General features: G+C 43.7%; 1 protein-coding gene across 4 annotated transcripts in view; it reads left to right on the top strand.

Moving 5' to 3' along the window:
• Window positions 1-11,334, top strand: part of LOC115085038 (gastrula zinc finger protein XlCGF26.1-like) — a 122,833-nt gene extending 111,499 nt beyond the window's left edge. For all 4 annotated transcript variants that reach the window (XM_029590559.1, XM_029590558.1, XM_029590556.1 and 1 more), the window contains one exon: window positions 4,188-11,334. In XM_029590559.1, coding sequence (XP_029446419.1) covers window positions 4,188-4,336 — 149 coding nt within the window. In that variant the 3' untranslated portion in view covers window positions 4,337-11,334. The remainder of the gene's footprint in view (window positions 1-4,187) is intronic.
• The last annotated feature ends 2,629 nt before the right edge of the window (window positions 11,335-13,963 follow it).

Here is a 13,963-nt window from a genome sequence, read left to right as displayed (position 1 = left end):
CAAAAAAACATAATAATAAATAATAATGATAAGGCTCCTCCTCCATACTCTGCCTCTTCCCCCTAAATGCACTTACTTGAGAATCCCTCTGGTGAGCAGATTTTGTCCCTTGCTAGATATTTCTATTTGGTTGCAGGAGGTAGAAATGGATCAGCCAATGAAAGTGCAAGGAATTCTGGAGGGAAGCCTTGGCTTTTTTTGTTCTTTTCCAAGCTGAGCCTAGCTTTAAACAAGTCACTGGTTATGGGAATTTGTTTCTCTTGCCGCCGATGCCTTAGTTGGCCAGTGTTTGTCAAGGGTGATCTGCTACTGTAAGAAGTTCTTGAAGTTCCGACCCTAGGTCCCATGAAAGTTGGTTCTTCACAGTCTAATCCAGGTAGTGTATCACACTTCCTGATATCTGAGGGTACTAGGTTGACAGTTCTTTCCAGTTTTAGGCATATCTTGGTTGCATATCTGCCTGAGAACCCTTGCAAGGGATTCTGTTGTGGCGCCAGAAAGAATTTTAGGTATGACCTACTTGAACAATGGGTTGATACGAGAAGTTTCCTTCAAGAGAATGTGTGGGCTTCTCGACTTCTGACCCTTGCAGAACCTACTTTTTTCTGGGTGATCAATTTGATATAGATCTGAGCCAGGGGTTCCTTCCAGAGCAGTGGCTCCAGAAGCTGATGGAGCCCATAAGGAGTTGCAGAAGGTGACCCGACTATCAGTATAGATCTGTCTTTAGTCTCTGTATGTGACACAGGACTTGAATCCAGAGGTCGGGATGATTCAGAAGGCCTTGTTCTCTTGTTGGCATTTTTCATTCCCAAAATTACTCTGTTGTTACCTTTCCCAGGATGGCTAGCCAGAGATTGCATTCATGGCTGCAGAGCGAGCATGTGGTCCGAGGAAAGAAGTTGGTGCCACGCACTTGCACAGTCATGACCGCAGAGGAGAATCTATAAACCTCATTGTCAGGAGCTTGTGGCTTGGTAGCAGAGCTCTCCCGAAAAGAGAAGCTGGTTCTACATACAGGGGACAGCGCGAGCGTTTGGAAATGTTTCTACAGTTTCCACTCAGTTGTGCGGATGGATAGTACAAGGGATGATGGATAAGATAAGAAAGATAGGAGGCATAAAGCTCCAAGTTGTACTCAGAGTCAACAAGTGTCTCTAAAGATGATTCTTCTTTTGACATGTGCATTTCAGTAGCTACAGACTTGGTCAAAGGCTCATGTGGTAGGAATCAACACCATCGAGACCATTTATTTCATTCGCCATGCTGTGGGTATGGAGCAGAGGTGTCTGTCAGATGTGACCTTTGCTCTGCCCCTTGCGGATGGAGTCGGCCAGGTCTGGATTCGGTGGAGAGTAGTATGGGGGCATCTGGGCATCAGTTTCATATTGCTGAAGGGATCCTCACTCAGCTGATATAGATGTTCTAATGCTAGACTAGCCACAGGAGGAAGTGGTGTACGAATTTCCTTCGTGATTCATGTTTCCCAGGGGACTTCAGAAAATAGTGGACCATTCAGGCCTGGTTCTTTTGGTAGCTTCAGTCTGACCTTTGGGCTATGGTGTCTTGATCTTTGGCATTGGTTAATTGGTAGTCCTTTTTGTCTTTCAGAGTAAGAAGTTTTGTTTCTCAGGTATCTATATCTCATTAGACTTTGGATCTTTTTTGTCTTATGGTCTGGCCCTTGAAAGAGCATGCTTAGTGAAGAGATTTGTTCCATGACTCTAGTGGCCATACTTGATGGCGCACAACCTTCTCCATTTGTGTTTGCCTTCTTCTCTGGAGAGTGTGGGCGGTTTGGTGCTTGGAAAGGCGGAACATTCTGAGTCAAGCCTTGGTACCACTAATCATGGATTTTCTACAAGGCGATTGGCCTGAAGTGCTGCCTTGCTAGCTCTTGATAAACTGAAAGTGCACGTGGTGGCTTTGTCTTACTGCGGAGATTGAAATTGAGGTTGGCACCAATTCTTCTTCAGTTTTATACAGTGCCTTCCTATTTTTTTTTGTTTTTCTTGGCATTTCATCAGCATCAGACTGTTTTCTTTGACTTTGTTGGTCAAGTGTTGGAAGCTGTAACAGTGGACGCTTCTTTGGTCTTTTACAATGACTTAAGAATAACAGTGCCCTTCCGGGATCGGTTCATCCCTGTTTTCTCCAGGGTAACATGAAGAAGAGAGGAGCTGCTATTCATGTAACATTGGTTCATCAGTTTCAGGAGGTGATTGTGGTGGCTATGTGGTTTCTTGGGTACCATTACCAATCCAGATTAAGGCTCATTCTACGAGTACACAGTCTCTGTCATTCGTGCAGTTGCAATTGGTGTGTCTGTTGGTGACCCACAGCCCACTGGATTATAGAGGTGGTCACGGATGCCTATAGGGATGTTATTGTTCCCTTGCCAAAAAGGATTTGCCCTTATTCCATGAAAGTGTTGGCCACTTCTTGGACTGAGCTGCCTTGGTATCTCCGTCATGGGCTTTGATGAAAGGCGAATTGGTCGTAGTTGCTTCTCTCCCAAGCACTTCCATTTTCAATGTCCAGGTTAAAGAGGATACCCCCTTTGCCTCGGCTGTGTTGTGGAAGACAGAGCAGCATACCACCCTATGAGGTGGTGTTATGTTTTAACTTGGTTTGTGGGCCATCGGGTCGTGGAGACAGCTGACTTCACCCACAGGGAGGAGCCCTGTGGGGACTCTCTACGACAGGTGGGGTCTCAGCAGTGATGGAGACAGGAGTCAGAGAATATTTATTATACAGCAAAGAGAAACACGAGGAGCGGGTTTGTAAACTCAGTCCTGGAATTAGAAGACCTGGAATGGATTCTCTGGTAGTGGTCCGCAGAGCGGGGTAACCCGGGGAATCCTTGCTTCTTGATAGGCCTTGTGCATGGTAGCGTCGGTAGTGGTCCACAGTGCGGGGTAAGCCAATGGCAGATGTGGGTAACCGGTACAAGACAGCATGAATCCGGTAGTGGTCCGCAGAGCAGGGTAACCCAGAAAGTACTTGCTTCTAGTATACCTTGTGCGTTGGAACTCCGGTAGTGGACCGCAGCATGGGGTGGGCTGGAGGTAGGTGTTGGCAACTGGCACAAGACAGCATGGATCCAGTAGTGGTCTGCAGAGCGGGGTAACCCGAGGATCCACACAGCAAGATAGACGTGGTAATGTAGAGTAGGTCTTGTACTCACAATGCAGTAGAGAATTTGTAGTAGCAGCAGCGGAGATCTGATGCAGGAGAACTCAGTGAAGGTGAGACAGGCAGAAGAGGCTCTCTGAGGAGTGGATAGCCCTGAGTGCAGCAAGGCCCCCGAGGAGCTGGTACCTGAATCACTCAGCCTGGAATGCAGGTTCAGCGATGCAAGCTTCTCAGAGTAAAGGAATTAAACAAAATGGAATCCTTGCTAACTCGTAGGTAGGAAAGTCCAGTAGGTTTAAATACACGTAGGCAATGACGTCATGCGGAGGGGATGCCCCCAAGGTTCCCGCCTTGACATGCACAAGAAGGAGGCAGGTGCGCACGCGTGCTCTAGGTCACACCAGATTCAAGATGGCGACCAGGATCGCCCTCGCCGTCCCGGGAACGCCAGGGAGGTCGGCGTGCAGAGCCAGAATCGGAGCTACTGGGCAAAATGAGGTGAGCAGTAAAGGTTGCAGCCGTCTGCGACTGACTGGCGCAACAGGTGGTAGCTTTGAAACATCCCACTTGTGTGGACTAGCCTAACTGGATGAAGAGGAAGATGAAATTACTACTTACCTGATAATTTCCTTTCCTCTAGAACAGTCAGGCTAGTCCACAATCCCTCCCAATGCTGCTTTTCAGTATTTCAGGATGGATGTGGAAGGAGGTGGATTTCTCGGATGTTGGTAAGAGTGAGGGATATTGGTTTCCCTTTGTTACCTTGTTTTCCTTTCTCTGTTTATAGTTCTTGCTCTTATTTATAAAAAAAAGTGAGAGCAGAAGAGACATTACTGAAGAATTTTTGCTGGTTTTTAATATTTTCCACAATTTAGCTTTTGCAGAATTTACTGGCAGGCTGTCAGCAGAGAAGTATATGAGGAGTGACGACAGCGAGCTCTTGATCTCTTGTCTCCAGCTGCTGGTAGAAGTGCATAATCCTAGCCTAGTTCTAGAGGAAAGGAAATTATCAGCTAAGTAGTAATTTCACCTTATGCTCTATTTTCCCACAGCATTCAAAAGAAGAGTCTGGACCTGCATGTGCGTAGACATCATACCGGGGAGGTATTCAGTTGCAATTTTTGTTCCTATTCCTCTCCTGACAAGCAGCTTCTCCAGAAACATACAAAGAAAAATCACCTCAGTATGGAAGCAACATTAAGTCCCACCTAGCCCAACTCTGGCCTAGCATTTCCAGTGGACCGTCTGGGTCCTATCAAGTGTGACAAGCAATGAGTGGGAGAAGGTCAGCTATTGGAATGCACGGACAGCATCTAATGTCCTCTCTTGAGGCCACTGTAAGACATCTCACTCCATGTGCTGTAACACCAAATCAGGAGATTTTTATATTGTGAGAGATTCTCTCTAACTCTCTCGAGCAGATTTGCAGCAAGGGTTTTTAATGGAAATGCTTTGTTTGATGAATAGTGACAAGAACCTCAAATACAGCTGAGGGGGAAGGCATATGAAGAAATACATGACAGTTCTTCTGACTTATTTTCCATCTTGTCACTGTCTTTAGCTTACTTTTTGTGGACTCTTAGACATCACTCCAGTAGCATGATAAAAATGTATGAAAAGAAGAAATAGAAAGAGTCAGATTTAACGCAGGTTATTCGCACATAAAATTTATGAGAAAGAAAAGCCTTGCCTGGAAAAATTAATTAAAGACCAACTCAAATAATGTGTTCAACAAGAAAAGAAATGAAATTCTAGGGCTCAGAAGAGACTTGGTCAGGCACAGCCATGCTCATCATCTAGTTGCTTTAATCAACCCCCTGCAAAAATACTTCATGAGGCAAGAGATGTAAATCTGTAAGTTTAACCAGACACTATTTAAGAATATATCTTGATGAAAAAAAATGACTATTGAATTAAAACTTGTACAGCTAATATGACAAACATATACAAAATACAAAGCATCCCTTTACATATATAAAGAGAGAGAGAAAGCAATAGATTGATATATGTATATGTGTGTGTGTGTGTGTGAGAGAGCAAAAGTTTAGACATCCCTGGTCAAAGTGTTATGTTTCAATACATTTTAGTGAACAGAAGCTGACACATCCTTTACATGGTACTATGTTACACGTGATTACAAAAAAGCTGCTGACTTTTGGCTAAAATTAAATCAAAATCAAAAAGTGGTGAGCATATGGGCACTCTTAAATATATAAAGATGGTTATAAAACACTTGGAACTATGCTTAGCCTCTTATGTGAATATGTGCCAAAGTATAATCATAGCCCATAAAGTATGCATATTTGTGAAAAAACAACCTTCTTTTTTTAAAAATCTTTTATATTATAGCTCAACTTCAGTCACAAAGTTCATGTGTAAGAAAATCCTCATCAGCAAGCATTGTCTCAGTACAGAAAAACACCACTTAGTTTATTGCCTATGTAAAGAGTGTGGACATTCCAATATCCTTTTTCTTCAATGCCCAACATAGCAATGTTTTGGCACATCACAAGTGCCTGCTTTGGGGGCTTCATGCTAACTTTCAAATGTATATCAGTCTTCACTCCTCCCAAGGAGCTGCAAAAAGTTACAAGCTTTTTTATACAAAAGCTACCAGCCACCTGATTGTGTTCAGCCAGTAAAAAATGTATACTTATTTTAAACGAAAAACATGTGATCAAAGACCACCAGTCAGAAAAAAGCACTATTCTATGGTGTCAAATTAAAAAATGCTAATCACACTATGTAAAATGACACACAAGCATATCCTATGGTTAAATAATTGAATTCCATTTCATTTCCATATTCAAATCCCTTGGATGTGTAGAGTATTCAGTCTATAAATCCATCTTAGTTCAGATTGAGATGGATACATTTCAAGGTCACATCCACTCCAGGACTGTTAGACTTGGTCTATAGCAAACCATCGCAGGGCGTCAAATAAATGACCTGTGCCTTGCATTGTAAGACCAATCGAACAAAGACACTGTTTGCTCCATTGGTCTTACTTCCATTGTTATCTCTACAGGATCCAACTGCAATGTTCACTTCCTGTGACCCGTTAACCCAGTAGCAAAACACTATTCTATAGAAATCTCTAGTTTCAGATCAGACAATATCAGTATATCTCAGATGTGCGAACTTAACATGTAAGCGTGAATATAGATCCAGGATTTGCAAATGGTGAAAGATTATCCGTTTGACTTCTGTAGAAAGGTTCGAAAAAGGAGGTATACATGTCAATCTTGATGTTTTTTTAAAAGAAGATCATAGTAATTGAGAGCGAGCTGAATAAAGTGCCCTCATATATGCAGTTAGAGCTAATTTGGTAGGGTAACTTCTGGACAAAAATTGCTGATGCATTTCATAAGCTTTCTCTTTAAAGTCCTGACTGGAGGAACATATCATCTCAGATGAAAGAACTGACTAATAGGCAAAGCATTTTTTAAGGAGGATGAATGGCAAGTCAACAACTTACTGTATTCTGTTTGGGTTTTTTTTGTGATAAATAGTAGCATTGAAGCTTCGGTCAGAGTATTCATTCATTCTATCCAAAAAAGGAATCCTGGTGTCGCTGCTCTGAATTTTAAATGTATTATTTATTTATTTAAAACATTTATTTTCTGCTTACAGCAGGCCACCATGCCAAGTGGATTACAAGATAAAACATAAAACAACAATGAAACAAGTTCTGGTAAACAACAAATAAACATTCACTAGACTAAACAATGCTGCCAAGCTGCAATTAGCACAACCACGCTATAGCCAAATCACTAAAAGCCATATGCTGTGCGAAACAGGAAAGCCTTAAGCTATTTGCAGAAAATTATATTGTTTTCATTGGCACGCAAATAATCAGGCAAGGCATTCCAGAGGGAAGGCCCAACAGAAAAGAAGGCTTGACAGTGTGTCTCATTTAGCTGAGTCATCTTCACAGTAGAAACTGCTAGAAAAAATTTCCCGAAAGAGCGAAGATTACTGTCACACTGGTTAATCTACATAGAAGAAGAGTCCAATAATTATTTTGAGCCCATCCATATGATGAAGATGTCATCAATATAATGTTTCCAGAGAAATAGAAAAGGCACAATGAGGACAACTTTAAAAATAGATGTTCAAACTTGGCCACATACAGCTTTGCCACATCTGAAGTCATATCAGTTCCCTACAATTCATTTTACTTGAAGATAAAATATCCTCTTGTAACCGTTCCTTAAAATTCAAGTTGAGTACGGAGAGGGACATAAAGTTACTTGTAAGTTCTTTGCAGAAGGGATCCTGGCTAGGTTTTACTTCTCCCATCCCAAAGTATAGGTCCTTCAGTCTAGAGGTAGAGAGGAGTCCTCTCCAGTCCAAGTTCAGGGTGACTAGTAAGCTGTACTGGAGTTTCCTCTTTCTGCTATGCGCTGTGTGTTGTGTGCCAAACAAACCACACTTGGACCATGTAGGCAGTGTCCAAAATAATGCTTTATTGATACAGTTTCCTTGAATGACACAATTAAATATAGTAAATCACGCACCACAGTCTCTGCAGTTTCTCTCTTAATGTCAGACCTTCTCTCCTCTATCTGTGCATTAGTCTTTATTAAGCTAAGAATCCATCCACATTTCTGGATTAGATTGTGCAATGGTCCCCTCCCGATGGCACAAAAATCTATCTTAGCACAGAGCTATGGTCTCTATCCCTCAGGGCTCCTTGTGGATGCAGATGGGGGTCCTCCCCTGAATGTAGATCTTTTACTCACAGTTAGTAGATTAATCTTCAGGTGGGATCTCTGGTGGTAGGAATCCTTGTAGACTGCAGTTCTTGCCAGTCCCCTTGATGGACAAGAAGAGGGGCAGAACACTTCCTCCCTGATGCTGGAAAACAAATCTTCTTCCCCAACTTAAATAACTGCATGAGTCTACTGCAATGGGTCACCACCTTTGTTTGGCAGAACTTCCCTAAACACTGGGCATCTTCAGCTCAGGGGTCCCCTTTTCCCTGGGCTTCAGAAAGGCTCAGGCCTTCAGCAGGGCTCCTCTAAATGAACATTCAAAATCCCAGAATTAGTCCCAGAGCAGTCTGTCTGCAGCTCATGTGGATAGTACAGCAATGGAGCCCCTTTGATGCTTCAGGTAGGCCCAAAATCCAGCTTAGGAAAATACAATCTCTCACTCTCAACTTAGACTGCCCCCAGAGCCTATTCCAGAGCTCTGCTATAAATCCTCAGAACCCATTCATGGACAGCTCCCCTAATTACGGTATTTCCCTAACTGCACTAGACTGTTGCAAGACCTATTAATAACCCAAAAAGTGGTCTGGGTTACGTTCTCAAAACTGAAAAAAATTATGAAAAAGTGTAATGGTAGCCAATTCCTTCAAAAAACTCAGAGGAGACCGTGTATTCTGAGGCACATCTAAAGTATCACACATTATGTCCAAGGCTTCCTTTTTCAGTAATGTTCATGTACAGCATCTCAGTATTCATGGTTACCTTTATCATATTCTTCTCGCTCATATCTGAAGGTTCTTACAAAATCTGGATCATATGGATAAAAGTAACATGCCTCTGATCATGGGCTGCTGCTTCGTGATCGGCGCCCTGTACTTCTTGGTCCCAGGCACGGCACAGTGTCCTGCAATCTGCTGAGATCGCCCGTCATGGTTCCCGGCATTCTGATCCTCCACGGTATCCAGCTGCTCTGAGCAGGCCCTGCAGTAACTCACCATTTTTATAGACCCAGCAGCCTCACCTCCTGGTGCCGTAGGATGATGATGTCACTACTGCTGCAACATTAAAGGAGGCCCAGTCCTCTGGGCCAGTGCCTGAGCAACAAGTTCCCTTCATATGTTCCTGTGCTAATAATTGTTCCAGTTGCTGTTTCCTGGTCTGACCCTGCATGACCTTGATTCTGCTCCTGTGTGCTGCCTACCTTGGCATTTGCCTGACCTCTGCCTCTGCATGAACTCCTTCTGCCTTGACCTTGTCTGCCTGAACACCGTTTATGCCTCATGATGCAGTATGTTCCCTTGGCATGTCAGCATCCTCATGATCCATTCCCCTAGCCCATGATAGTTTGCTCAGGCCATAGACTCACTGATGTTTCCTGCCAGACTATCTGCAGGACTTCTCGCGGATGGTCCAAAAACAAAAAAAGAACAAAGATCACATTATCGGGGCTCTGCAACCTGTCCTTGTGGCTAAATAAATTGCAGTTGTCCATAGCCGGGACAACAGTACCTCCACCTTAGCCGCAGTTGGTTCCTGCTGCCGCCTTCTCTGTCTGCCTCCTCTTTTTGCTTGCCTCTGCCATCCCATTACGATGGTGACCCCAAGGTCTGTAGGTGCTTAATCAACCAGTGCCTGATCCATTTTGAACTCCAGCCAGCCATCTTCGCATTTGAGCGGGCAAAAGTAGCTTTTATTATATCCCTGCTGTCCGGTCGGGTACTGGCATGAACTTCCCCCTTATGGGAGAGAGACAACCCCAGTCTTTGTGATCTCCAACTCATTCTGATGTGCTTCAGGAAGCTCTTTGACAAGCCCGCCCGAGTGTCATTCTCAGTCTCCTAGTTACTCTGCTTGAGGCAGGGCTCCATAACTATTGGTTGTATGTGGTATCATTCTGCACCCTGGCACCAGAACTTTCCTGGAATGAAGAAGCATATATTGGCAGGGTCTTTCAGACAGGGTCAAGGACAAACTGGCCAGTTGTGACACTGCTGCCAAAGTAAACAACATTATATCACTGTGTATGAAATAGAAATCCGCTTTCAAGAGAGGTCACAAGAATGGGAGGTCTCCAGACGAGAGCTCGTCTGGCAACCGGCTTTCAAAGGCCAATGACATCTGCTTCATATCCCCACCTCACCAGCACCCACAGAGGAGACTATGGAGCTAGGGTGAACCAAGTTGTTTGAGGAGGAGGAGCACCAGTGGAGGCTGTACAGTACACCTTTGCTTATGCTGCTCATGTCCAGAGAAGGCAGGAAACTCCACGACAAATTATTCTACTGGTCCAGTTGTACTTTGGAAGTAGGGATTTCTCCTGTGAGGCATTTCTGGATTCCAGTGCTACCGGCAACTTCATCAATGCAGCCCTAGTGGAAAACTTTGTTATACCAATGGTGCCATTAAAAAAAAACCTCCATCTGCATTTCTTTTGTCTACGGAGCCATTCACTACATCACTGGCTCTATGACACTAAGAGGGGGTCTCCTGCATGAAGAATGCATTTCCTTTTTTTGTGCTTCAGACAGCTGTTAACCCCATACTGCTTGTCTACCTTGTTTACAGCAACACTGTCCGGTCATGGACTGGCGAAATAGAGATATCCTCTCCTGGAGTAATCATTGTTTCCAGAACACTCTTCATCCAGTGTATCCCCCTGTTCATCAGACTTCTTAGTTCTTTCAGGCCTCCCCATGCCCTACGTTTCCGTTGCAGATCTCTTCAGCAAGAAAAAGGCCAAGGTCCCCCCACCTCATCATCTGTATGATTGCGCCAAAGATATAGTGCTTGGTAAAACACCACTTCGAGGCAGAGTGCATCCTCTATTCATCCCTTAAATAGATAAGTATGTCCGGAAAAACCTCAAGAGGGGCTTCATCAGGCCCTCCATTTTGCCTGTAGAATTAGTTTTTTCTTTGTTGGCAAAAAGGATGAATCCCTACATCCATGTTTTGACTACCAAGGTTTGAATGCCATCACCTTAAAAAAACAAGTACACCAAGCCCTTAATATTGGAACTGTTTGATCAGTTGCAATGAACTTCCTTCTTCACCAAGTTGGATCTTTGTGGGGCATTTAACCTTATACAGATATGGGAGGGTGATAAATGGAAAACCATTCATTGTGGTTACTACAAATACCCCGTGATGCCATTCAGCCTGTGCAAAGCCCCTGGGGTCTTCAAAACTTTGTCAATGACATATTCAGGGACTTGCTGTACACGTGTGTCATAATCTATTTAGACAACATACAGATCTTTTCATCCAACCTCCAATCACACCATTCCCATATCAAGATGGTATTCCAGTGGCTAAGAAGCCACTTCCTATCCACCAAGTTGGAGAAGTGTATGTTCGAGATGTCAGAGCTTCCATTTCTTGCTCTTTTCGGACAGGAGCAGCGGCTGTCAGCGGGTTTGACAGCCGACGCTCAATTTTGCCGGTGTCGGTTCTCGAGCCCACTGACTGCCACGGGTTTGGAAACCGGACGCCGGCAAAATTGAACGTCCGGTTTTCAAGCCGCGGGCCTATTTAAAATTTTTCTTTATTTATTTTTTTTTTACTTTTTTTAACTTTCGGGACCTCCAACTTAATATCGCATGATATTAAGTCGGAGGGTGCACAGAAAAGCGCTAATTTCTTAAAGTAAAATGTACAGCTTGGCTGCACATTTTACTTACTGAATCGTGTGGGAATACCTAATAGGGCCATCAACATGCATTTGCATGTTACGGGCGCTATTAGGTTCGGGGGGTTGGACGCGCGTTTTCAACGCGCTGTTACCCCTTACTGAATAAGGGGTAAAACTAGCGCATTGAAAATGCGCATCCAATCGCGGGTTAACAGTGCGTTCCGCCGGAATGCACTGTACTGTATCGGCCTGTATGAGAGTTGATAGAGGAGGTGGACAGAGGCTTGGCGGAGTGTGGAGGGAAAAGCTGGGAAGAGTATGGATAAAGAGAGTGCAGAGAATATAGGGGTAGGGGAAGAAAGAGAGAGAGAGAAATTAGATAGGCAGTCTTGGGAGGTAGGGGAGAAAGGCTGGGCAAAATGCAGAAAGATAGTGACAATTTCTTCTATAGTTCAGAAATCTTTTTTTAAATCTCAGATATATTTGCCATGCCCTTTCTCTCATAGATTGCCATGATTTGAAAGTCTTAACTTATACTTTTTGTTATTTTAAACCTCGATTATTGTAATTCTATTTTAGCAGGAGTTCCTAATTACCAGCTTAAATGCTTACAGTTGCTTCGGCATACAGCCACAAAAATTATCTATGGTCTTAAGAAATTCGATCACATTTCTCCTGCTCTCTAACAGCTGCATTGGCTCCCTGTCAATTACTGGATTCAGTATAAAATCCTTTGTCTCATATTCTCTGCATTTCATCTTAGTCTCCTTATATATGTTTTCAAACATCTAATTCCCTGTTTTCCTGCCCAGACCCTCCGTTCCATCCAGAAGGGCCTTCTTTATCTTTCCCCTCCATCTGTCATTTGGTTAGATGTCACCAGAGAGTCTTCTGTTAGTTATCAAGCTCCTTTACTTTGGAATTCTTTTCCTCAGGATATCTGTTCTGAAGCCATCTAAAGTTCAGGAAGGCAATTAAAATCTTGCTCTTTACTCAAACCTACAGCGGACTAATAACGCAGACATTGATAACAACCGCAGTCCCATTTATGATTTGCAAAATTTTCAGTCCTGTACTACTAGGATGTAAGTTGAAATCTTTGCCAATTGATTGGTTGAATAACACTTGAATTTATTGGCTGTCTCCATTTTAGGTTCAATTACCTCTGTTTATGTATGATTGTTTTACTTTATTTTACATAATTTGTAATGTTTTTATCGTGATTGTCTTTTTCATTTTTTAAATTGTTCTTATTTGTCTTTGGTTTATTTTAGTTTTTGTCTTCACATTTGTGTACTAATATTTTATTATCATTGTTTTGCCTTATCTTTTATATTTACTTCTATATTTATTATATTATTTTTATGTATGTTTTTAGTTTGTACACCCTCTTGATTAACATGTTTTACAAAAGGTATATAAACTTTTAACAATTAAAATAAATGAAATGAGCCTGACTGGGAAGAGTGGGAGAGAGAGAGACAAATTGGATAGAATGTGGAAAGAGAGTGAGAGGCTGGACAGAGCATGGGGTGGGGGAGATTGATAGAAACTGGGCAGAGAGTGGAGAGAGAGCTGGACCGAGTGAGAGACTGATCAGATTATGGAGAGACTGAGGAAAGATTGGGAATAGTGAGGAGAGTGGGAGAGAGAGAGGCTGAGTGGACTAGAGAAAGTGTGAGGCTAGGCACTAGGCAGAGGGTGGAAGAGAAGTTGGGCAGAGTAGGGTGGAGGAGAACATAAGAAGTGGGCAAAGCATTGGGTGCAGAAAGAGGCAGACAAATTGTGGGCAGAGGGTGGGGGAGAGCGCGAGTGGCTTGGCAGTGTGGAGAGAGGGAGGCCGGCAAAGTGTGGAGAGAGAATGAGAGAGGCTGGGCAGAGTGTGAGAGTGGGGAAGAGAGACAGCATGGAGGGAGAAGATGGTCAGTGTATTGGGTTGGGGATAGAATGAGAGGCTGGGCAGAGGGTGGAGAGAGAGTGAGAGAGACTGGGCAGGAGCAGAGTCAGAGTATTGGGATGGCAGTGCTGAAGAGTGTAAGAGGCTGGGCAGAGTTTGGAGAGAGAGGCAAAAAGAGAGCAAGAAAGAGACTGGGAAGAATATAGAGAGTGGGCAGAATGTGAGGGTGGGGTTAGAGAGGGTCTGGGCAGAATGTGGAGGGAGAGAGAGGCTGGGCTGAGTGGGGATGGGGGAGGGAGAGAGAGGCTAGATACCACTGCGGGGTGGGGGGAGAGATAGACTGGGCAGAGTATTGATGTGACAAAGGGAGAGGCTGGGCAGAGTGTGGGGGTGGGGGAGACAGAAGATGAACAGAGTGTGGAGAATGGGGGGGGAGGGAGTGAGAGAGAATTGTGGAGATTAGTTGGGTGAAATGCAGAGTTGACTCTTTCTGAGTGATGAAGGGGGACAATTCTGTCCTCAAAAGTGAAGCTTTCTTCAACTCTGCATTCTAGTTTTGTGATTCTTCATATGGAAAAGGTTAGCT

Source organism: Rhinatrema bivittatum, chromosome 2 (genome assembly GCF_901001135.1).
Source record: "Rhinatrema bivittatum chromosome 2, aRhiBiv1.1, whole genome shotgun sequence".
Taxonomy (NCBI): domain Eukaryota; kingdom Metazoa; phylum Chordata; class Amphibia; order Gymnophiona; family Rhinatrematidae; genus Rhinatrema; species Rhinatrema bivittatum.
Note: the sequence above shows the minus strand (reverse complement) of the source record. Positions and strands in the feature narration are given on the sequence as shown.